Consider the following 22,664-nt stretch of genomic DNA (forward strand, 5'->3'; position numbering starts at 1 on the left):
ACTCTACCAAGGAAACAGGGAGGCCTCCGCATCCTCCGAGCACCCGCCGCTCCGTGGATCCCCTTAGAACCCGCCTCGCCCGGTGCAGAGCAGCCGCTTAGGGGGCCCCGGTGCCGCGGGGCAGCCCGCTGATCCCCTGGTCAGGGCATGGGGAAATGGCCTGGGCCTGCCTCGGGTAAGCCTCCCCCCTTCGCCGGCTGAGGTCGCGGGAGCCCAGTTAAAGGAGGCGTGTGTAAAGATTTTGCAATGTCCCTGCATGGTGTTGTAGACTTTCCTAGCAAAGAAACCGGCTTCGGCTTCTTTAAAATCCCCGACGACTCACCTGATTAACCTGCCTGCGGTTCTGACCTGACCAGGTAAACCGAGTCCCAACCTTACCATCATGCACATCTGCAGACTGACACCGCATCTGGGGCATGTTTTTGATTTGAGACTAGCAGCTGAGAGAAGCTCTATTACCTCCCCCCTTTCCACCTTCAGACCTTGTCAATTTCACTTGCTTAGAGTCAGTCCCTTAAAAAAATAAAATAAAATAAAAATCACACAACAAAGCCCAGGCCCCAGGGATAATCGATTTTCAGCTCTTTGGCGTTTTTTAAAGACTATATTATATATAGATTGTTATTTTTTCTGCTGAGAGATCCAAACCCGGCAGGTTTTGTCCTGCTCTACCCTCCCTCCCCCCCCCCTTTCCCTTCTTTCCAAAGGACCAAGAGTGCTGTGAAAGTGACAAGGTTTTAACGAGCCGGAGTTAGGGGACAGGGTCCTTGGGGCGGCTTTTGCTTTTGCGAAAGGGGTAGGGGGACTTGACTTTACAGCTGTTGTCACTGTGTGTGGTGGCCGCTGCTGCCCCGAGTGTGTCTCGCAGCCTTCCTTAGCGCCCCTCGCAGGGAGCTCAGAAGTTCCGCGGTCCCCGGGCTTCCTGGCTCGCTGCTGCTTTGCTGTCTCGGTCCCCGGGTTGCCAAGAGCAGCCCCCATCGGCCCAACACGATGCAGTGGTTCCCTCTAGATTCAGCTTCGTTAGGCTCCTAAGGAAAGAGCGACGGACCCAGAGAGAGAGACGCTTCCCTTTCCTCCCCCCTCCCCTTCTTCTTCCTTAAACATTTCTGTGAGTGATTCACAAGAGCCAAACAGGCCTGGTGGAAACCCTGTATGTCACTGTGGTGGGGGGATTCTCGTTGTTATTATTTATTATGTATTTATTTATTTCTGTCTGTAGCCTGGTTGCTTCAGTGATGTTGTGAAATTGCCACATTGGGCTGCTTGGCTAGGAAAGCACGTTTGCTCTGTTTGTGTTGTAGTATGTACCAGAATCAGTGGACATGCAACATGACACATCTATACGCACAAAGAAAGCAAGTCATTTGCAAACAAAATCCGGGGGGGACAAAAGGAAAGTGTGGAACGTGGAATGTAGTTCTCATCGTGGTGGTACCCCAGCTCCAATCTGGAGGGGTTTTACAGAAGTGATCTCATGTTGCTGTCTAAATGTGACCTGCCTGACATTTGTTTTTTAACTTACCATTAATGCTGTAAAAGATAAAGTGGTCTGAGGATATATTTTGAAGTGCTGCAGGGGCAGTTCTCTGACTACTTGGTGTACTGTTGTTAAAAGATTTCGCAGGCTACCACAAATCACATAGGAGGAATACATTTCAAAAAGAAGCAGAATAATGAAAGGGGCAAATAAAAATGAGTAGAATTTAAAAAGAAAGTAAAGTAAAGGAGGAGGGTGGGGGTAGAAAGGATGGAATTGAGGGCCTTGATCCCATTTTATTGTGATTTTTAACCCCAACTGTGTCATTTTGATGTAGTTAAGGGGACTTTAACAAAACATAAAAATTGAGACAGTACCACAGTCTGTGCGAGGGAGGGAAATTTGAATGCCCTTCAAATAAAAGACAGTGAAGAACTATGAACATAGCTCCTTGGTTGTATAAGGGAAGTACATGAGCTGCAGCAGGCAGTTAGTGGGGAAAAAAAGATTTTGGAATCTTCTGTTTTCCTTGCCACCCCCATCCCATTTTAAATGTGAAGAAGTGTAAAGCTTTGATATATCTCAAATTCCAAGCTAAAATGTGAGTACTCACAACATAACCCAAGTTAGATTGTACGCATGGACATTCAACCCTGTATTGCACTTCCACTGAAAACATCCAAGGGCTTGGGATCAAGAAATGATTTGTATGGTTACATTCTTGTTCCCTGTATTTTAAAGTATCAGTGTAACAAGTGAATTTTTAAATGCATAAACTGGAATCTGACAGGTCTCCCCTAGGGGGACTTTACAGTTTAAAATGTTCAAGAGGCAGCAGGAGGTAAACATGGCATTTGATGTGTTCAGTATCAAAATACAGCAAATACATCAATTACAGTAACTGTGTGCAATACCTCATTTATTCTGCACTATTTTTCAGAAATTAAAAGGTTACTATTAGAGTACTATATCCATATCTTAAACCTAGCACCACTTATTACTGCAACAGTATTTCAATATTAAGTGATCTTAAAGATAGTTCATCTTTCATTTTGAATCCTGAATTTGAATCAGCATTAGAATGTCAGTGCTGCAAGATAAGGTATAACAAACTAAGTAGACAGCTGAAGGGCTCCTGGTGAAGGTGTTGCTGAGAAGGATATCTTGGTCTGTTCTCAGTAACCTTGTTTACAGGGACATTTCAGTTGCAACCAGAATTTCAGCAAGAGGCTGCCTAGACTAATGTCTGTGTGTTTGAAATTGATCGTGAGTGTCTTTTTCACTATAAACATTATATATGCCTTAACAGCATACTCATGCAAAACTTTTCTGGAAGGTTATAGTGTTTTACTAAGAGGAAGACACATCTTTGCAATTGTATACAATAGGGGAAAAAAAGTATTTATAAGATTTGATTTTGGTTTTCTGATGTGTCATCCAGAGGTAGTTATACTGGCTTTTTAAACGTTATGTATAGGGGACACACACATATACAGGCTTTGATTTATGAGATTACGGAGTCTTGTGGGTTTTGAATGTATTTTACAGCCCACCAAGTAAGTTTAAGGTAAAATATGAAAATATAGCATTTATGCTGTGATTTACTGAATTTTAGCTAGCTTGTTTTAAAATTGTATTTGGAAAATTATCCAAATGTAGAGACTTGGTGTTAAATGCCAGCAGCCACATTAATGAAGAAAAACGCTGTTGAAATACTTTTGAATAATAAATAGGATATGTAATGGTCAACCGCAAGATAAAAATTTTACAGTGTTTTTATGGCTCTAAATTGGCTGCATTGTAAACCAAGCTTACTATTCTATTAAGTCATCATACTTTTCAATTATTTAACATTTCTAGACAGGCAATCTAGTATGGTCTTCATTGTGCATATCAGAAAATTATATATAAAGTAGTAATTGCTTGTTGTTAGTACATGAGGGCTTCATTTTGGATCAGGGTTGAATTTTAACTTAGGACAAATATTACAAAGTATGCACATAGAAAAAATGATATGGAAATAGTCCTACTCCTATGAAATGGGGATAGTTACTGTGCTGAAATGTACCTAATACAATTTGAGATCCACTCACTAAGAAACCTTGACAGTATCTGCCTTCCAGGTACTGTGCATTTGGAAATACTATATCTCCATTTAAATGCAGATCTTTGGTTTTCTCCAGGGGGCAGTTGGTGAATCTTTCGATTGAACCACTGGTACTAGAAAAACTAACTGAAGATTTCCCCATGAACAAGAGACTCTTTCAAGTCTGCCTGTTTGAAATAATGATTATAAATTTTTCTGATATTGCAGTTTTATATTGATTTTAAATACCTTTCAACAATCAAACTAAGGGAATAGGGCATTTTACTCAAACAAAGCAGTTTTATGTTCCACTCTTATGTGGGAGTCTGAGGAGATATTATAACCATTAAAATAAGTTCTTTGTTTTTACACTAGCATTGTGTATGCAAGCAAATTTCATCAAATGGACAGGGCAGTCTTCCTCTGATTTAGACCTAGATTCCTCTTGATTATTCCTAGAAAACTAATACCTGGTTATTTCCCACTGTGAAAATAGGTGAGCATCTTTTGATGCTCTCTAGGTGTGGCTGCATGGGTAATGGGCATACATGCAGTTAACTCTGTCCCTCCTCAAAGACTAAGGCTGGGTCTACACTACCCGCCTGAATCGGCGGGTAGAAATCAACCTCTTGGGGATTGATTTATCGCGTCCCGTTGGGACGCGACAATCGATCCCCAAATCGACGCTCTTACTCCACCAGCGGAGGTGGGAGTAAGCGCTGTCGACGGGAAGCCGCAGAGGTCGATTTTGCCGCCGTCTCTACAGCGGGGTAAGTCAGCTGCGATATGTCGAATTCAGCTACGCTATTCGCGTAGCTGAATTTGCGTATCTTAAATCGACCCCCCCCCTGTAGTGTAGATGTAGCCTTAGTTACTAGAGCCATGTGAAAAATGGTGCTCCACCCAACCAGGAGGCCATGCAAATATTTTCCTTGGTTTCGATCCATGTGGGTTTGCATCCTTTGGGTGTGGGGTTCAAACAAATCCAACATCTCACAGCCAAACCCTATTACAGCTGCCATGTTTGCTTGAAGCAGAAACCAGCATTACTAGAACCCAGGTCCAGATTCACTCGCATCTAGGCCCATATTCACCTAAAACTCAATGGTCGTTAATGGTCATTAGGAATCAGTCCTACTCCCACTGAAGTTAATGGTGACTACTCTCATTGATTTCAATGGGAAAAAAGATCAGGCCCTTAACAAATGTTTCCACAAAAATGCTCAGAGTTGCAGGGATAGGCAACCTATGGCACGCGTGCCAAAGGCGGCACGTGAACTGATTTTCAGTGGCACTCACACTGCTTGGGTCCTGGCCACCGGTCGGGGGGCTCTGCATTTTAATTCAATTTTAAATGAAGCTTCTTAAACATTTTAAAAACCTTATTTACTTTACATACAACCATAGTATAGTTATATATTATAGATTTATAAAAACGTTAAAATGTATGACTGGCACGCAAAACCTTAAATTAGAGTGAATAAATGAAGACTCAGCACACCACTTCTGAAAGATTGCCGACCCCTGGTTTAGAGTTTCTAATGGAAACCAAAACTAGGCAAGTTTCTTACGCAAACATTTTACATCTTAGTAGGGTGACCAGAGGGCAAGTGTGAAAAATCGGGACAGGGGGTGAGGGGTAATAGGTGCCTATATAAGAAAAAGCCCCAAATATCAGGACTGACCCTATAAAATAGGGACATCTGGTCACCCTACATCTTACTTAAATGTGTGAGGCCTAACTCTCCTCTCACTTAATGCCAGTGTCAGTCCTTGGATACCAGCAGAGTTACTCCTGGTTGGCAAATGTCTGAGTGAGAGGAGGATCAGGCCCAAGAGTTTCACAGCATGTACACTTTTATTAGCGTGTCGATCAATGAAGATGGCCCTTTTCTGTAAACTTGTGGTAAGACTAGCTTGCTGGTGTGAGTTAAGATTGGCACTTATTTTACAAAAGCATTTTTCCTTTTTTAATATGTGGGCACAGTCCCTTATTAAAACCCAGATATTAAGGGAAAAGAAAATGGAACTTTTTTCAAACAGCTTTTCTGATGGGGAATCTAGTGGCAGTTGCTTTGAAGCATGTGTAATTGATTATCATACATTTATTTTAAAAAGCAGACATAACAGGGAATCTAACATGATGTTTTGGAATATATCTGCTCTCCACAATGTTCTTGAGAAAAATGTAAGGTTGCAGGCATCATTTCATGCCCTGTATGTTTTTGAACATAAATCAAAGAAATTGTTGGAGAGTTATAGATGTTGATAGTGACTGTAGCTATAATAAACACATGCAGTATATATTTTCCAAGCTGTTTTGTATGGGTGAAAAGCTGAAGCTGACATTTTGTACGAACAATTCAACTTAATCACTGAAAATTTATTTCCTAGTTAGTGTGGATTACCAGTGTAGCATAAAGTCATACACCTTGGCTTAAGTTCATCTGGTTTTGAAGCCGTGGTTAAAGCCGGGAAAGAATTTAAATTAGATTTAGATGCCTAGAATTATTTATCCCAAATGTCACAGTTACCGTAATGCCTCTGTGGTGGTAGTTATAGCTATGTTATAAGTAGTATTTATATCTATATTGTTGTTAGTGCTATTATTTTATTATTTATACGTGGCTTAGAAGTGTGCTGGGCATGTTACAGAACAAGAAAAATCCCTGAATGAAAAATGATACAATCTAAATTTTATGCAAGACACAAAAAGTGAGGGTAATAAACAAAATGGGGATGATGAGGCAATGGAAGGTGATGTGGGCAAGAATTATAACAATGTTATAGCTCACACGTTTACTCAGTTCAGGCATGTGCATATCATGATGGTTTTATTAATTTTGATTAAATGTTTGTAGCTGACAAGGCAGAAGTGATTTTTTTTTGGAGGAATTTGAATGAGGAGAACGTGGTGACTTGGTTGAACAGGAATTCGGAAGGTATTTCATGCATGGAAGAATATACAGAAGGTGGAGCAAAAGGAAGAAGAGGAAGCAAAGATTGCATGGTGCTCTGATTGCATGGTGATGGGGACAATATAAATACCTAGACTGGAGACAGAAAGACTTATATGAATCTGATTCTGCAGCTCTTATTTGGGCAAAACACGTATTGCCTGAGTAAAAACTATACGATTGGTTTCTTGGGGCCTGGTTATGCAAACACTTACTATTGATTTTTTTTTTATTATAAAGACCTGTTTTTATGGATGCCTTCACACTGTGTGAATGAAATTATTTTTTTAAACTGTTACAGATTAGGGATTTGGGGGCTGGTCCCTGCCTTGGCCTCAAAATAGACTGGTGTCCCCGTGCATGAGCCCCCAGCTCTGTGCAGTTAAGTCAGATCACTCCCACCCTGTACTAATCTAATTAACTTTCCCCCCTCTCCTCATGCTCCACTTCTATATACTATGAAGGTGTATAGCCCTCCTTCACTGCAGGATTCCATTGCTACTGCCCCCAAGAAGGTCTTTGCTACTCTGGCCCCTGTCATGTGCCACTCTTTCCCCATTCCCACTAAAGAGCAGACAGAGGGACCCTGAGGCCCAGGAGCAGGCATTAGTTTACATGTGAGGAGAGGAGAAGTTGCAAGGAGCAGCTGGGCCTGTACGCTCTTCACTGGAGGGAGTGGAACCTCCCAGCCTGTGAAGAACTCAACTGCTCAGGGCCTGCTCCACTCCTAGCTCCCCTCCATTTCTATGATTAATGTAGGGAGCGCGTCTGTTTGCTCCTGACCCAGCTCTTACCTTCCACATATATGTTGGCTCTTACTGTCCCTCCCTGAAAGCCTCTCATCTCTCTCTGCTCCTTGCAGGAGGGGAGGAGGGATGAGAGTGCAGGAGACCCCAGAGCTGCTGGAGAAAGGGTCATCTCCTTCCTCTACCCCATTCCACCAGCCAGCTGCTACCCCTGCCTCACAGGGGGCACTTCTTGAGAATGAAGTGCAGGGACAGGGAGGGAGAGACAGCTGTGATGCAGAGTGTACCACCAATGGGGTACACTTGAGAGGTCTGGGGGAAGATGGGCTTTTGAAATCCCTGTGTGCTGGGTTGTTGGGTTCCATGCAGGCTCAGTATGTGCTGTCAGAGGGAGGAAAGTTGAGGGAAGGGGAGTCTCATTTACACAGGTGGAGTAGCTGGGAAACCTCACATGGGAGACATAAAGAGTGGATGCTAATCCTGGCTGGATGTCCTGCAACTCAGTGACATTCCCCAGGTTTGTGGGGTGGATTGTGTCATGCCCACTAATTTTAGAACAGAACAACTGCATACATCCAGAGTACTGGTCTTTATGCAGGACTCAGGAAGGTCAGTCTTTGTGGATAAGGACTTCTGCACATAAAGGCTTTTGGGCAGTAATCTTGACTCACTGAAATCCTTATCCTCATAAAGACTTTATTATTGATTGATTGAATGAATGAATGAATTAGTGCCTACAGGTCCCAACTGACAAGAGGGTCCCATTGCACTGGGCACTGTACATATGCATAAATTAGAGACAAATCCTGCCCTGAAGAGATCAATCAAAATAGACAGGATAGAGAAATGGTGGGAGAAGGGGATATAACATAAGAAGAATATTGGGAACTGAAGCAATAGTGATTTGCCCAAGTCACAGGGGAAGACTGCGGCAGAACCATGAGTTGAACTCAGAGCTTCTGAGTTTCAGTCCATTGTCTTCCTCCCAAACATTATCCCCATTTCACAGATGGAGAAACTGAGGCAGAGAGACTCTGCTCCCACTGACGTCAATGGCAAAACTCCTTTTGACTTTAATGATGCAGGATCAGAGAGGTAAAGTGCTTTGTTCAAGGTCACACAGCAGAACCAGGTCTCCTGACTCCTAAGTTCTCAGTTAGTAGTACCACACTGACTCTTTTACTTCAGTGCAAAAGAGATTTCTCCCTCCAGCAGGAGATGTTAATTCATTTTCCCAGTGGAGACACTCAAGGAGCTGACAAGCTCCTGTCCTCCTGCAGGAAACTCTGGGAAGGCAGCAATTGTTCGAACATTTGTTGTTGTGGAGGAGGATATATATGTTGGATTTTAATGATGGTCTCTTGATACAGACTGTCTTTTACCATTGTAATTTGGGTCAGGTGACCACTTTCTTAACCAATCAGATTGATTAAAAAAATTCAAGGAACAAGCCGTCTGATTTTTCAAAGGTGCTGAGCACCTCTGAAAATCAGGCCAGTAATACACCCACTAGGGCTGCCAACTTTCTAATCGCACAAAACCGAACATCCTAGCCCTGCCCCTTCCCCAAGGCCCCGCCCCCTTTTCCACCCATCCCCCACTCACTACATTCCCCCTCCCTCGGTGGCTCGCTCTCCCACCCTCACTCATTTTCACTGGGCTGGGGCAGGGGGTTGGAGTGCGGGTGAGGGCTTTAACAGGGGGTGCGGCTTCAGGGTAGGGCCAGAAATGAGGGGTTCAGGGTGCGGGAGAGGGCTCCGGGCTGGGGCAGAAAGTTGGTGTGGGGGAGGGCTCCAGCTAGGGTGTAGGCTCTGGCCTGGGGCCAGGGATGAGGGGTTTGGGGTGAACGAGGGGGCTCCAGGCTGGGGGTGGGACTGAGGGATTCGGAGTGTGGGAGAGTGCCGTGGGTTGAGGCAGGGGGATGTGCGAGGGGGTGAGGGCTCTTGGCTGGGTGTGTTGGCTCTGGGGTGGGGCCGGGGTTGAGGGATTCAGGGTATTGGAGGGGGTTCTGTACTGGGGCAGGAGGTTAGGGTGCGGGGGGGGGGGTGAGGGCTCTGGTATGGGAGTGTGGGCTCTCAGATGGGGCCAGGGATGAGAGGTTTTGGGTGCAGGAGGGGGCTCTGGGTTGGGGGGGGGCAGGGCTGGAGCAGGAGATTGGGGCATGGGGTTACCTCTGGTGGCTCCTGGTCAGCGGCGCAGCGGAGGGTGGAGGCCTAAGGCAGGCTTCCTGCCTGTCCTGGCACCACGGACTGTGCTGTGCCCCAGAAGCAGCCAGCAGCAGGTCCGGCTCCTAGGCGGAGGCGCACGGGTGGCTCTGTGTGCTGCTCTCGCCCGCAGGCACCTCCTCTCTAGCTCCCATTGGCCAGTTCCTGGAGTGCAGAGCCAGTGCTCGGGGTGGGGGCAGCACATGGAGCCCCGTGGCCCTCCCGCCTAGGAGCCAGACCTGCTGGCTGCTTCCGGAGCACAGCGCAGTGTCAGAATAAGTAGGGACTAGCCTGCCTTAGCTGGGCAGCACCACTGACTGGACTGTTAATGGCCCGGTTGGCGGTGCTGACTGGAGCCGCCAGGGTCCCTTTTTGATTGGGTGTTCCGGATGAAAAGCGGACACCTGGTCACCCTAACATCAACATAACCGTGAACCCCAATTTTACATGCAGGGGTTCTCAAACTTCATTGCACCGTGATCCCCTCCTGACAATAAAGTTACTATATGACCCTGGGGAGGGGGGAATCAGAGCCCTGCCACCCTGGGTGGGGGGAAAGGGGACTGCAGGCAAAGCCCTGCCATCCCAGGTGGGGGGAGAGGGAGCTACAGCCTGAGCCCCATTGCCCCAGGTGGGGGTGGAGCTCAGGCTTCAGCCCTGAGTTCCAGCAAGTCTAATGCTGGCCTGGCAACCCCATTAAAATGGGGTCGTGACCCACTTTGGGGTCCTGACCCACAGTTTGAGAACTGCTGATCTAAGTGATCATAAACTATCTTGCAAACGTCCAGAACAAAATATACAATAACTCTTCTTAACTGGACTCTATAATTGTGTTTAAAAATTGAACCATATTACATTTCCTTTTGATTTTCATGTTTGTGGCCCAGAAAAGAGAAAACTGACCCCTTTTTAAAAAAAGCACCTTACATGCTGTTCAGTCATGTTCTAATTGCAATGTATGCATGTTCCAGTTACTATTTGGAACATTATCCAGGGCTAAATGTTACAGTAAAAATCATGATTAATGATAACAAAAATAATTATCCACAAAGCGTGTTGCTCAGTTTGAGTTGCAGCTCCTTACCACAGAAGTCCATATAGCTCCCGCAGACTGATTCAAAATGTTGTTTTTCTGGTATTATTTGTTTACTTGGACATCACTAAGAAATTGGGACCCACATCAAGATTCTATACTTTCTCCTTCCCCAAGTTATGGAGTGTTTGGATCTGAAGTTTTGGTTAAGCCTGCTATAAAAATAGTGGCCAGCTCTGCAGTTTGGCTCTGAAACAGTCTTCTGAATCCTTTCAAAGTTTTCGGTTGTTGGAATCGGAGGATTTTATTCTAGTAGGAATGTGCCAGAAAGTTTGACATAGGACACTGTGTGTGTGTGTGTGTGTGTGTGTGTGTGTGTGTGTGTGTGTGTGTGTAATCAATCATATGCTCTATATCTGAAAAAATGCTAAGAAAAGAGTATGACTGATGAATGAATTTAGGGTCAGAATGAATTTAGGACAAACACAGGTTGTGTACAGCACCTGCTGTAACAGTTCCAACACATAAAGTGCCTTAGGGCACAGCTAACACCTTATCACCTGCAAAGACCGCTATCAAGACAAAGCAAAACATACTTGGACAAATACTACACTCCTTACTCAGTCTTGACAAAACCCCAATGAAGTGAATGGGAGTTTTGCTTGTATCAGGACTAAAGAAGGACTGAAGGATTTCAGCTCATTGTTAGCAAAAGTGACACAGTAAATACACAATTTTTAAAGTCCTCCTGGACATGCAGCAAACCCACTTATTTTAATTGTGTGAAGTTGTCCAAGGTTGCTTTGCTCTCCAGAGCCTGGCACTAGCTCCAGTGAAATGTGATGCCATTGGTTTTCAGTAAAGGTTTCTTTCTGCAGGGCTGCAAACAGAGATCAGCTGCTACTGTGTATACACAACTAGGGAGCAAATCAACCAGCACATTTAAGCAGCCTTTTTAACCCTGCGACTTTCCAAGATTTCTTCTTTACGCAGGAAGTTTCCTTTCTATTGTCAGATTTAGCACTTTGCTCATGTAATCAGATCAGAGCTAGGATCATTGCTGCACAGTAGAAAGACTTCCTTAAGACATTTGTCCTTGAAACTGCACCAAACTCTTGGAAGAACCCAGAACCTGTAAGTATGTATGATTTAGGCAACAATAGCACAGTGCAAAGCTGCAATCAACCATTATACAATATCCGATTAGCAGTGCAGTAGGGATTTTTTTTCCAGACGTTATGTTACATTCATTTTCAATTCGTTCTGAGGAAACAAATCAATTCGGGCTTCTGATACAGTGACTTTGCAGTAGATGAGCTAGTAATATGTTTGATTTAACTGTTTGTTGCTCTCATGTATCTTGTGGGACAATTATTGTAGCCAGCAAGGAGAACTTTAGTATAACCAATACTTTTAAAAGAACTTTTCTTATAGTATTAGGCATTATAAATGTGTGTGGTCTCCATCTTGTAAATAAGTTTTTTTGTTTGTTTGTTTTTTCAACCGCACCCCACAACGAACAATAAATAACAGGGCAAGTAGAATTAGTTCACGTAATCCTTCAGAGCAATAAAACATATTAGTTTGCAGGCTTAATTTACTAGTAAAGAACATTCCACTGTTGTTTTGTCTTAATTGAATTCTACTCAGTACTGTCTATTCTGTGTTTTACTATCTTGTATGTGTCTGTTTAAGTTACTTTGCTGGGACTGCAGTGTGGTTAGACCTGTGTTTAAGCACTATTTATATTCTAGGCACATGCCTGGTAAAATAAGTGCTCAAGATTTAAAAGCTTAAAAAAGGATAGTTTTATTAGCCTTGAAAGCTAGAGAAGGCACAACATGGATGAATGTCAGATGTAGACCATAGCTAAGTCTCCCATGCACTAAGTCAGATCTGAACACGTCCACTCTTGCAACTACAACTAATAAAAGCCTTGAGCTCCCTTTCTATAAATTTTTAATATGCAACAATACTTATGTTTATAAGATTAATTTCTCCCAGGTTAGCCTGATTGATAGCTGGATTGTGGTTTCTTAAGAGCTTTCTCCATGAAACTCACAGAAGAGCTGCATTCCATTTAACTAGTGAATGTAAAAACTGGTAACCATGGATTCAGCCACCACTAACTGCCGGGTGCAATGACTTGTTGTAAACAATACAAATGAGCCAGGGTAGCAGAATCAACCAGACATGAAATGATTTTAATAGAAATTACGGTAAAGGTCATGTGATACTGTATCAGCTTGTATTCAGTATTAAAGGGAAAGTATTTCAATTGTTCAGGTTCAATTTAAATTGTATATCTCCACCAGCCCCACTGTTGCACTAGATCCACTGAAGGGGAAAAAACATTCTCAGGAAATGTTTCTGTTTAATTATATATTATGACTTAGGCCATGATCCTGAAAACACCTATGCACATGGTTAACTCCTGTGAGTAGTCCCATTAAACTAAAAATCAGTGTGTCTACTCATGCTTACAATTAAGGGTATGTATAAGTATGTGTAGGATCAGGCCCTTAGTGGGTAAATTACTATACAAAAGATCTTTGTAATTTAAAGAAACAGTCAATTAATGCTGAAATTAAATTCTGAAATAGAAGTTTTAGTATTTTGACAAGAAGGATAATAGGTTATATCTGTCGTGGAGGTTTTAAGTGTTACGACTTTCATTTCTCATTCACCATTTCCCAATCCCTGGTCTTAGTTTATAGCCTCTGTCTTTTGGAGACCTGATAAACCAATGGTGTCAGCTAGTATAATACTGCATGATGATAGGCACATGCAGATCGTGTGAGCAGTGGTGTGTCTTATCTCAAGATTTTCCATCCCACCAAATCTTTGCTGACTCCCGACTGTCATGTGCCTCATCACTCACAAATTCTAACCATAACCAAATCCCTTTCCATGTATGTATGTGTATACATGTGTGTCTGTATTTTCATTTTCCCCCTTCCAAATTTCAAGCCCTTCTCAAAGCCTAGAACATTCAACTATTATCCTCCATTAATCTAGGATGCTTCTCTTTGCCACGCCTGTGCTAAAACATGTAGAGTTTGTAAAACAACATAATAAATCAAAAACAAACAACAACCCCCAAGAACTTTGCCATATAACAACTCCAATGATTGTAAATCTAAGTCCATAACTGTCATATCCCAAAAAACCCTTCCCTAAGAACTTTAACCCTCTTCTATTGTTTTTGTCACCCCTCAATCAACTCTCTGTGGTTTCTTGTACTTATTCTGTCACAATGTTATCTGGATGAATGCCACTGTAAGCTCCGTGGGCAGGGAACTTGACTTATTTCTATGACTGCAAAGTGTCACAGCTATGTCATATCAGTAATGATAATATATAGAGATTTCAGCCAGGAAGTGTTTTGAATTATTTATCATCACCCTGTTAGAATTGACCAGCATATGTCAGACATACAGGGTTACAATTAAAAAGTATATGTCTAGATAAAGGGAGAAATCCTGTTTGCTTTACTCTTGTGAGTAGTCCCACTGACATCAGTGGGACTCCTTGTGTGCGTAAGGAGAGTGGGATTTAGCCCACATGTAACAATAACAGGCCACTCACTACATATAGGCCCTGTTAGTCTGACTTCTATTGGAAAGAAGTGCATTTGAAAAGCAAGTAAAAGGAGAGCTCTCTGATTAGACAGGTATGTCAGAAAAATCTTTCAAATACAACAAAGACCTTTGTCATTGTATGAATTGTATGTATAAGTGTTAAGATTTCGGTAGCGCACAGAAAAGGGGGGGAAAATATGATTTTATGAGACAAAATAGTATCTTAAAAATGTGCAAATCAGGCCCTAACATAGCTCCCCCCCAAAAGGTGGCTTAACAGTGAAGATACCATACAACTGTTCATACACAGACTGACGGAGATCTAGAATTAAATTAAAATGTTTGGAGAAAAATCAAGACTAATATCCAAATAAATTATAAGACAGTACTGCTTCCCCCCCAAAGTGTGTTAATTATTGAACAAAAAACCCGGAAATACATACATATTATTGGGCCTGGCAGAAGCAGTGATCTTTTGAATGTATCAAAGAGATCTCAGCCTAGAAGAACAAAGAATTCAGGATCAGACATGTGCAGTATGGCTTCAGGGAACCTGTAAACATGGGTCGAGTGGCAGCCTTCCTCTGTTTCAAGTGGCACTTACTGACTGTGACACCAGTTTTTCCTCTATCTATTTTGAATAAGAGATTGGATTTATGACCTAAAATTTTGAGAAGTTAGAGAATGGGATGACAAAGCACTTTTCCCAACAGGCAGAATTGGAAAGTGAGTTTTCCTGTCTCCGATCCAGGATTCATAGACTATAGTTGTGGGCACAATATAAGAACCTACACAGAAAGAGAAGTCTATTTTGAGCCGAAGTTACCAGAAAACCTCTCTGCATGCTTGAAACTGAGACGCAGACACATAACACTTAGTGAAGATTCAGGGCACACAAGTTTTTTTAATTTTTTTAAAATCATATAACACAAGATAGAGCACATTTTAGGACACAGTGAAAGTAATCAATGATTACCATTAAGTATTAATATAGTTGATGGCAGCCTTGCATCTTGTAAACATCCCTATAGCTGATCTGCAATAAGAAAAAGAAACAAATCTGTTGGAATGGGCACTCCAGCTGGTTTTTTATTTTAACTGAACTTTTGCTACTTTTTCTAGGTACCAACATGTCTAGGTACCAACATGTTAGCACTTGAGGAATGTTTGTTTGGTTTTTGGCTTGTGAAAATACCAGATGGACAGTCCTGATAACTAAATTCCTGGTCATGTTAGTGTAAGCTTCTGCAAACTGAGTCAAAATAGGTTTGGAAGTACCACCTGAAAGGATGAGAGAGTGATTCAATATCCAAGCTCACTCAGTACTTGGCCTGTTCTGTTGAGGCTGCCCAAAGGGGTGAAAAATGTGTTGGTGTCTTTTATTAAATGGGAGCCTGCCTACCAGGGACTGGACTGAAGCCACAAATTCATTTCATATGGACCACTAAGCAGCCATCACCAAATATCTAGTCATCAAATATTTCAGAATATTGCTATTTAAATTCCTACACATGTTATAAATATTGTTAATATTTGAAACAACACAGTATTTTTAGATTCGATTTCTAATGTGGTTTTACACCACAACTAGTATGGATAACACAGGCCTTATCCAATTGAAGTCAGTGGAAGGCTCCTATTGACTTCAGTGGGCAATGAATTGGGCCCATACTGATTTTAATTGTCTTTTTTTATTTCTTTTTGCTTTTCAAATTTACTTCTTTCAGGGGTCATCAGAGGTGTTATGTTCTCCAGGACACAAAATTGTCTTGTGGTCTAGAAACAGAGTGATAATCAGAACCAGCTGGATTAAAATTAACTTCTTCTGACTTGAGCGCGCGTTTGATTATGCTGAAATATTCTTCCATTGTTTGTCTGTACCAGATGGTAGACTGGTACAGACAAACCGTGCCAGACTGGCCATCAGGATTCTGCATGCACACGCTTTCTCTTTCCTGGTAAGGCTTTAGTGTTTTGTAGTTAAAATTGGGCTGTTGGACCTGTTTAGTGTTATGCTAAGAATTTCAAAAGTGACTAGTGATTTTTGGACACCTCTGTTATCAGGTGCCCAACTTGAGAGCCCTTTAAAGGGGCTTGATTTTTCTGAGGATGGGTGCTTAGCACTTTCTGAGAATCAGTCCCCTTTAAGGGGTCTCAAGTTGGGGACTGTAGCGAGGCGGTGGGCTACCCCACAGCCCCGCTGAGGGCCGAACCTCCCCTACTACCAACGTGGGCGGAGCCACCGGGTCCGGCACCCGCCCCTCCGAGCATGGCCCCGACCCGGAAGTATAAAAGCCCGCCTGCAGAGCTCAGTGGAGCCTGGGCTGGCGGAGAGAGCAGACGTCCCTGGCCGAGCTCCCGCTTGGGAAACAGCCGCAGGCCGCGAGCAGCCTGCTGACTCACCGGGCCGGTCGAGCCTACCTCTCGCCAGGTACCCCAAGGAGGACTGGCCAAGCCTGCCCTATGCCAGCTACCCCGAGGAGGAGCCGAGCCTGCCCCGTGCCAGCTACCCCGAGGAGGAGCCAATGCTGGTGGAGAGCACCGACGACACTAAGACGGCCCAGGTACCATACGAGGGGGAGTGTGGAAGTAGCCCGGGGGCAGCCGACCCCAGTCTGGCTGCTGCACTGCCAGAGCCAATGTCAGTGTGTTGTGGCCAGGATCCCCACTGACAGCAGCGAGTTTCCACCGCTGCTAGGGCCCTGGCTGGGACGCTGTGGAGTGGCAGGGCCTGCGCGCCCTCCTGCCACCCACTCCTTGGGTGGCAGACTCCCCCTGTTCCCCCTGGCCTAGAGAGGCTGGGTACCTGATTGACTATTTGCTACTGACCCAGCCCCTGCTACAAGGCCTGGGCCGCTGTTTGACTATTGATTATTACCCCGCCCTGACCTAGGGCCTGGGCTGCTACAAACTCTGACCCAGCCCTTGCTTAAAGGCCTGGGTATTTGCCTGACTGTGTGATTACTGCCCCGCCCTGATTGAGGGCTCGGGGCTCTTTTCTGACTAGCAAGGCGGTGGGCTACCCCACAGCCCCGCTGAGGGCCGAACCGCGGCCCAAAACTACTACACTGACTCAAATCACTAGTCACTTTTGAAGATCTTCGCCTTAAGCTTTTTCAGAGCTGTAGTTGGATGATGACTTGGCTTGGAGTGGTGTTTTGTGAAGGCAAAATGAAACAGTGGCTCAGAAGTAGCTGAGTCGGTGATCCTATGCCATCACTAATTTTTAGCTGTACTTGTGCTATTTCATGTGTTCTAGCAATATCTATTATTTTATTTAAATCCAGCTTAGTTTCTTGAGTTATCAGCTTTTCATGTATTTTTGGTCAAATAGGCCCAGATCCTGTCCTGTCCCAAACTGATGTCTCCTTAAACTGTCTTTAGCTAATAGCTTTACCTCTATCACATACTGCTCTGAGTTCATTTGGACCTTCTACTTTTATACATTTTTCTAGCTTTTGTGGTGTCATATATATTGTAATGTCTTTCTCTTTCTTTCTTTCAACTGACACTTTTTATCCAAATTTTTATAAATGTCTTTACTTTTCTCTCCAGTCCAGATTAACAGTAACAGACTTTTTCCACCTCATTTCTAGATTTCAGGTGACCCTGAAAAATGAACTTTTCCCACTCCTCGTGAGGGATCCTGCTTTTTTAGTTCATCTTGAGTAGCTGAACTGAGTAGATATATATATATTTTTCCTTAGGTTGCATCTACACTTCTAGAACTTCTTATAGCTGTGGCCTTGTCTACGCTCCCACAGTAAGTCGACCTAAGTTATGCTACTCTAGTTATGTGAATAATGTATCTGGAGTTGACGTAGCTTAGATCGATTTATTGCGGTGTCTATACTGCGCTGCGTCGATGGCAGATGCTCTCCTGTCGACTTACCTTACTCTTCTTGTTCTGGTGGAGTACTGGAGTCGACCGGAGAGCGCTCTGCCGTTGATTTAGCGGGTCTTCACTAGACCCACTAACAGGGCCGGCTCCAGCATTTCTGCCGCCCCAAGCAAAAAAAAAAAAAAGCCTCGATTGGCGGCAGAAATTGGGGGGAGGAGGGGAAGCTGCAATTGGCAGCGGCAGTTCAGCGGCAGGTCCTTCGCTCCTAGAGGGAGTGAGGGACCTGCCGCCCCCGAATTGCCACAGGTGCTGCCCCTCTCCCTTGGCCGCCCCAAGCACCTGCTTGTTAAGCTGGTGCCTGGAGCCGGCCCTGCCCGCTAAATTGATCCTGCTGCATCGATTGCAGTAGTGACGATCTACCGGTAGTGTAGACCTGGCCATACAGTGTTATTGTTTACTTCCATGGGTATAATCCTGTGAACGATAGTGCTGAACCTAAGAAATTATTCCATTTGTACTAGGGTAGTGCCCGCTGGACTAGAAGTTATACAAACAGACAGGGGTGCTGGAACAATTTGTATAGTGGGATGCTGATAATGGAAACCATGTGTTTGGGGTTTGTTATTACTACGTTAAGTCCGGGGGTGTGGCTGCAGCCCCAGCATCCCTAGTTCTAGCACCACTGCAGACAAATAGTCTTTGTACCTAACAGCTTGCAATTTTACAAAATTCTAGCTAGAGAGATTCTCAGGTAGTGAACAAACTTTACTTGTAATAGCAGCTACTAAAAAGAATTGCACCATTTCTACCGAAATCTAACTGCCTATACATTAAGTTAAACAAAATTTGTAAGATGGTCTATAATAGCACCAGCTGGTGACTTCTAGTTATATTACACATGTATTTCTAGAACAACTGTTTTATCTATCTATCTATAGATCAGTTAGTTTAAGGGGTAGTGTATGTATTGTAAACTGGCCTGTAGATTTCAATTCAATAAACTCCTCTTTACAAAATAGCATATATGAACTCTAATGGGTTAATTTTGGTATCGTAAGACTATGAAAATTGATACGAGTCAAAAGAAATATTTCATTTTTGGTTATTTTAATGGACTAAAGTACAGCATTTCAAGGACAAACTATCTTGTAAAGTCCCTCAGTGTGGTGTGTTGTATGTGATGCTCATTTTAGAATGGATTTGGATTTTCCAAATCACCCCTTTTGTTGGTGAAATACATGCTGCAATTAGCCAAATATGTTTAGACTTTTGTTGCAGAAAGTCTTTTTCTCGTTTTCCCTGAAGATGTTAAAATTCTACATTCAGTGGCACAAATTAGATGGAGTGATATAGATTGCATCAAAACAGCAATTGCAGGCCAAGAGCAGCAGAAATCTGGTCATTGCTTTTAGAATGTCAAAGTAATGGTTAATGTATGTATGGTTAATGTATGTAGCCAACAGAAAATGCATGCTGGTCAGCAGATGCTCTGTCTTGGTGGCTGCCAGAACACTTACTGCAGCATGTTTGCTAAACCCTATATACAGGACCTCTGTTCATTGGGTTACTCATTGAGCTTTTAATAGTCAACTTAATTTTAGTTAAGGTTCAGTTTAGTAACTCTAGAAATTAATGGAAAATATTCTCCGTGTTAAACTGGTAAACTGTATTAAACACAATATGCACAGACACAGTATCTTTGGAGGTAGAAGATAAAAGATCAATTCCTATGGATCTTATAGTCACAAGCTTTTAAGGATAAATTACAGAAACTTTGTAATTATTGTGGGTAATCTTGCAGAAAATTAAATCTTGAGTTTGCATGTGTGAGGAAGTTTGGTCTCCTTTGCTCACCATAGCTGTGTAGTGTAAAAGCAGCTCACTGTAGTGTGGGCTCCTTGGTTACCTGTCAGGCTTTGTGTTTCACTTCACTGCAGGTAAAATGCTGTTTCTAAGACTGGCTAAATCCCTGGCAAAAGCAAGAGGTCTTATTGTCAAGGCATGTTTCTGAGACCTGTAGTTCTTACTTTCTCTGTCTCTTTGAAAGTGGCTTTAGAACCTGCTGAAGTTTACAAGGTAAGAGGGAAAGTCTGTTTGACTCTTTTCAGATATTTTTTATTTATTGGTTGTTTCATGGTTTCAGACTCCTGGTGGAGTACAAATACAGACCCCAGGCAAGACATTTTGTCCTACTTAAATAAGGTCTAATTTAACTGAAGAGGGCCAGTTATTACCCTATAGATTGAAACACCAGGGACTATAAATATACCGTAATTAAAAACTGTTAAAAAAAAAAGACAAGGGTACAGTATGGTAACAACAAAATGCAGCAAGAGGTTTTTCTATTAATTTTAGGGAATGTTTTAAAGTGCTCAGGAAAGATGTCTGATGTCCCTGGAGAATAAAAGCCTCTGTTTACCCACAGGACAGGTATTACAAGGAGATTTGCAGTGCAGACTTTCTCACATTGTCCTTTATGGCCTTGTCTACATTAGGGGTTTTCAGCCCCATTAATCCGAAAAGGTGCAGACCCATTGTGGGAGAGGCATACTATAAATTTGTCAGGGCTTAGGTTTGACCATTCCAAGCTGGTCTAGCATCAAATACTTAGGTTGTTACCAAAACTGAAATGGAAGATATCAAGGAGTTTAAAAATCTTACTAGAAATAAATGTTCTTAGCACCAAAAGAAAGCATATATTAGCAGTAAGGGGTACTCCAGACTTACCAAGGGGTGGGGTAGTCTTTCCCACAATAGCAGATGCAATTCTGCTTCAGATAGCTGAAAAGAGAATTCACTTGGGAAGGGCTGCATGGTCCCCAAATCAGAGCAGCATGCCTTACAAATGCCATAGACAGTCTTCAGATTCTTCTATTTTATAATCTTGCCCATCACATTATGTGATTTCAGCACAGCAATTGAGATATCTGTGGTGATTTTATTAACTATTAAAAGTATTTTCTTTGACTAACAAGGAGAGAATGTGTTTTAGTTCTAATGATCAGCGGATAGGGAGTCAAGACTCTTGGACACTAATCATAAAATAGATCTATAAATAGGGACGATAATAATAATAAATACCTACCTTGTAGGAGTATTGTGCAGTATGTTTGTAAAGTGCTTTGAGCGTCTTGAGTGAAAGGTCTTATAGACATACAAAGTATTTCTCACTGATATAGGGCTCTTACTTAGGCTCCCCTTTTAATCACTTTTATTTATAACAAAACCTTGAATATCAGTTCCAACATGGTTAGCCACCATAAATGATGTGATAATGAGGATGGAGTATAGGTCACAAGCCTGTAAATATGTGTGAGGAGATGGTGAGCTTAACCTACCAGGTGAAAGAAAGGTTAGTATACCAACTGCATGAACACTTCAAAGCATGTAGATAGTTTGCTGCACTAACTTAATTATCTGTGCTATAGATATGTTTGACAAACATATCTATAGCCCAGATACTATTACTTCACAGTGGGAGATAGCAGAGTGCTTCTGTTTGGTTGGCAGTTTACTGAATCCTTCCTTCTGCTTCCCTGCATTACTCTTTTCAAGGACTTTCCCCCCTCCTCTTAATCCATTTGATGAATGGAAACTTATTCCTTTCTTGGTAATGGCAGAAAATATTTTAAGGAAGAGGCAGTGTGCGGCCAGATAGGATGGATTTAAATGATTCTTAACTGAGACTGATAAGATTTCACTCTTTTTTTTATAAAATCCATTGATAACTGAGCACCTAAGTAGAAGCTGTCTCTCTCTTTTTCCTCTCTCCCCCCCCCCCCACTTTATTTCTTCACTGAATTGTGTTTTGGAGCCAGTTTTCTTTCTCCATGAAAGAATGCCTCCGATAATTATATAATGCTATAGTGTGCTTTTGAGCAACTGAATGTTGTGGACTTTTCTGCAAATGGTGTGATCTGAAATGTAAAAAGGGAGCATTACCAACACCACTCATCCCAGCAAAATTGATTGAAGAGACCTGTTCTTTGTCACCAAAATGTGGCCTGCTGTAAGGCTGTTGGTAAGCTGTGGGCTTTAATAGGTAGAGACTATGGGGAACCTCTCAGCTTTTTATCCTTTCCTCTTCTGTAAGGTCTCTTACACAGGAAGGTACAGTTTTTAGATATGGTTATTTTAATACTGATCCTCTGAGGTTGGCAGGTAGATGGGGAAAGAGAGAAGATCATGACGATATGCTAAAAAAAGCCAAAATGTTCTATATCAATAAAAATGGAGTAATAAAACAAATGAAATGAAATGAATTCATACACAAGGGGACTCCATTTTAGGAAGGCTCTTAATTCCAATGCTAGATTATCCATTATGGAAAAATGAAAAGCATTAACTAAGAGGCACTACAAGTATTCCTTTAATTCAGTGAATTCACTTGAATTAATTCAGTTGCCAACACTTCTAACCAGAGATAGCCACAGGTAAAATCTAGATTTTTTTTTTTTTCTTTCCCCTGTACAACTATGCCTTAGTTACAAACACAGACACAGAGGTTGGATATGTACTCGTCTTTGTACATACAATATATATATATATATAGGTTATATCTGTTGTGTCAGTAGCCCATGTATACTTAATACTGAATTTTGTTATTCAACAAAGACTCAAAATCCAGAGACACAGGCCAAATTCTGATCTCCGTTACAGTGGTGTAAATCTGGAGTAACTCCATTGCCGTTAGTGGAATTACTCCAGATTTCCACAGGTGTAGCTGAGACCAGAACTCG

At 42.5% G+C, this 22,664-nt stretch overlaps 1 protein-coding gene across 11 annotated transcripts in view; it reads left to right on the forward strand.

The window, feature by feature from the left end:
• ESRRG (estrogen related receptor gamma) overlaps nt 1-22,664 on the forward strand; it is a 471,624-nt gene that overhangs the window by 24,592 nt on the left and 424,368 nt on the right. Inside the window, exons 1-2 of one of the 11 annotated variants that reach the window (XM_042850203.2) lie at nt 10,106-11,637; nt 19,863-20,001. The exons of 6 other annotated variants lie outside the window; for them this stretch is intronic. Coding sequence is in view for 1 of the 5 variants with exons in the window: in XM_065589434.1 (XP_065445506.1) it covers nt 156-175 (20 nt within the window). In the remaining 4 variants the exon portion in view is untranslated. Of the gene's footprint in view, nt 1-44; nt 176-226; nt 357-10,105; nt 11,638-19,862; nt 20,002-22,664 lie in introns of those variants that run through there. 4 more of the 11 variants (XM_065589434.1, XM_008179078.4, XM_042850201.2 and 1 more) reach the window with 4 other exon arrangements.

The sequence above is a fragment of the Chrysemys picta genome, chromosome 3, assembly GCF_011386835.1.
Source record: "Chrysemys picta bellii isolate R12L10 chromosome 3, ASM1138683v2, whole genome shotgun sequence".
NCBI lineage: Eukaryota > Metazoa > Chordata > Testudines > Emydidae > Chrysemys > Chrysemys picta.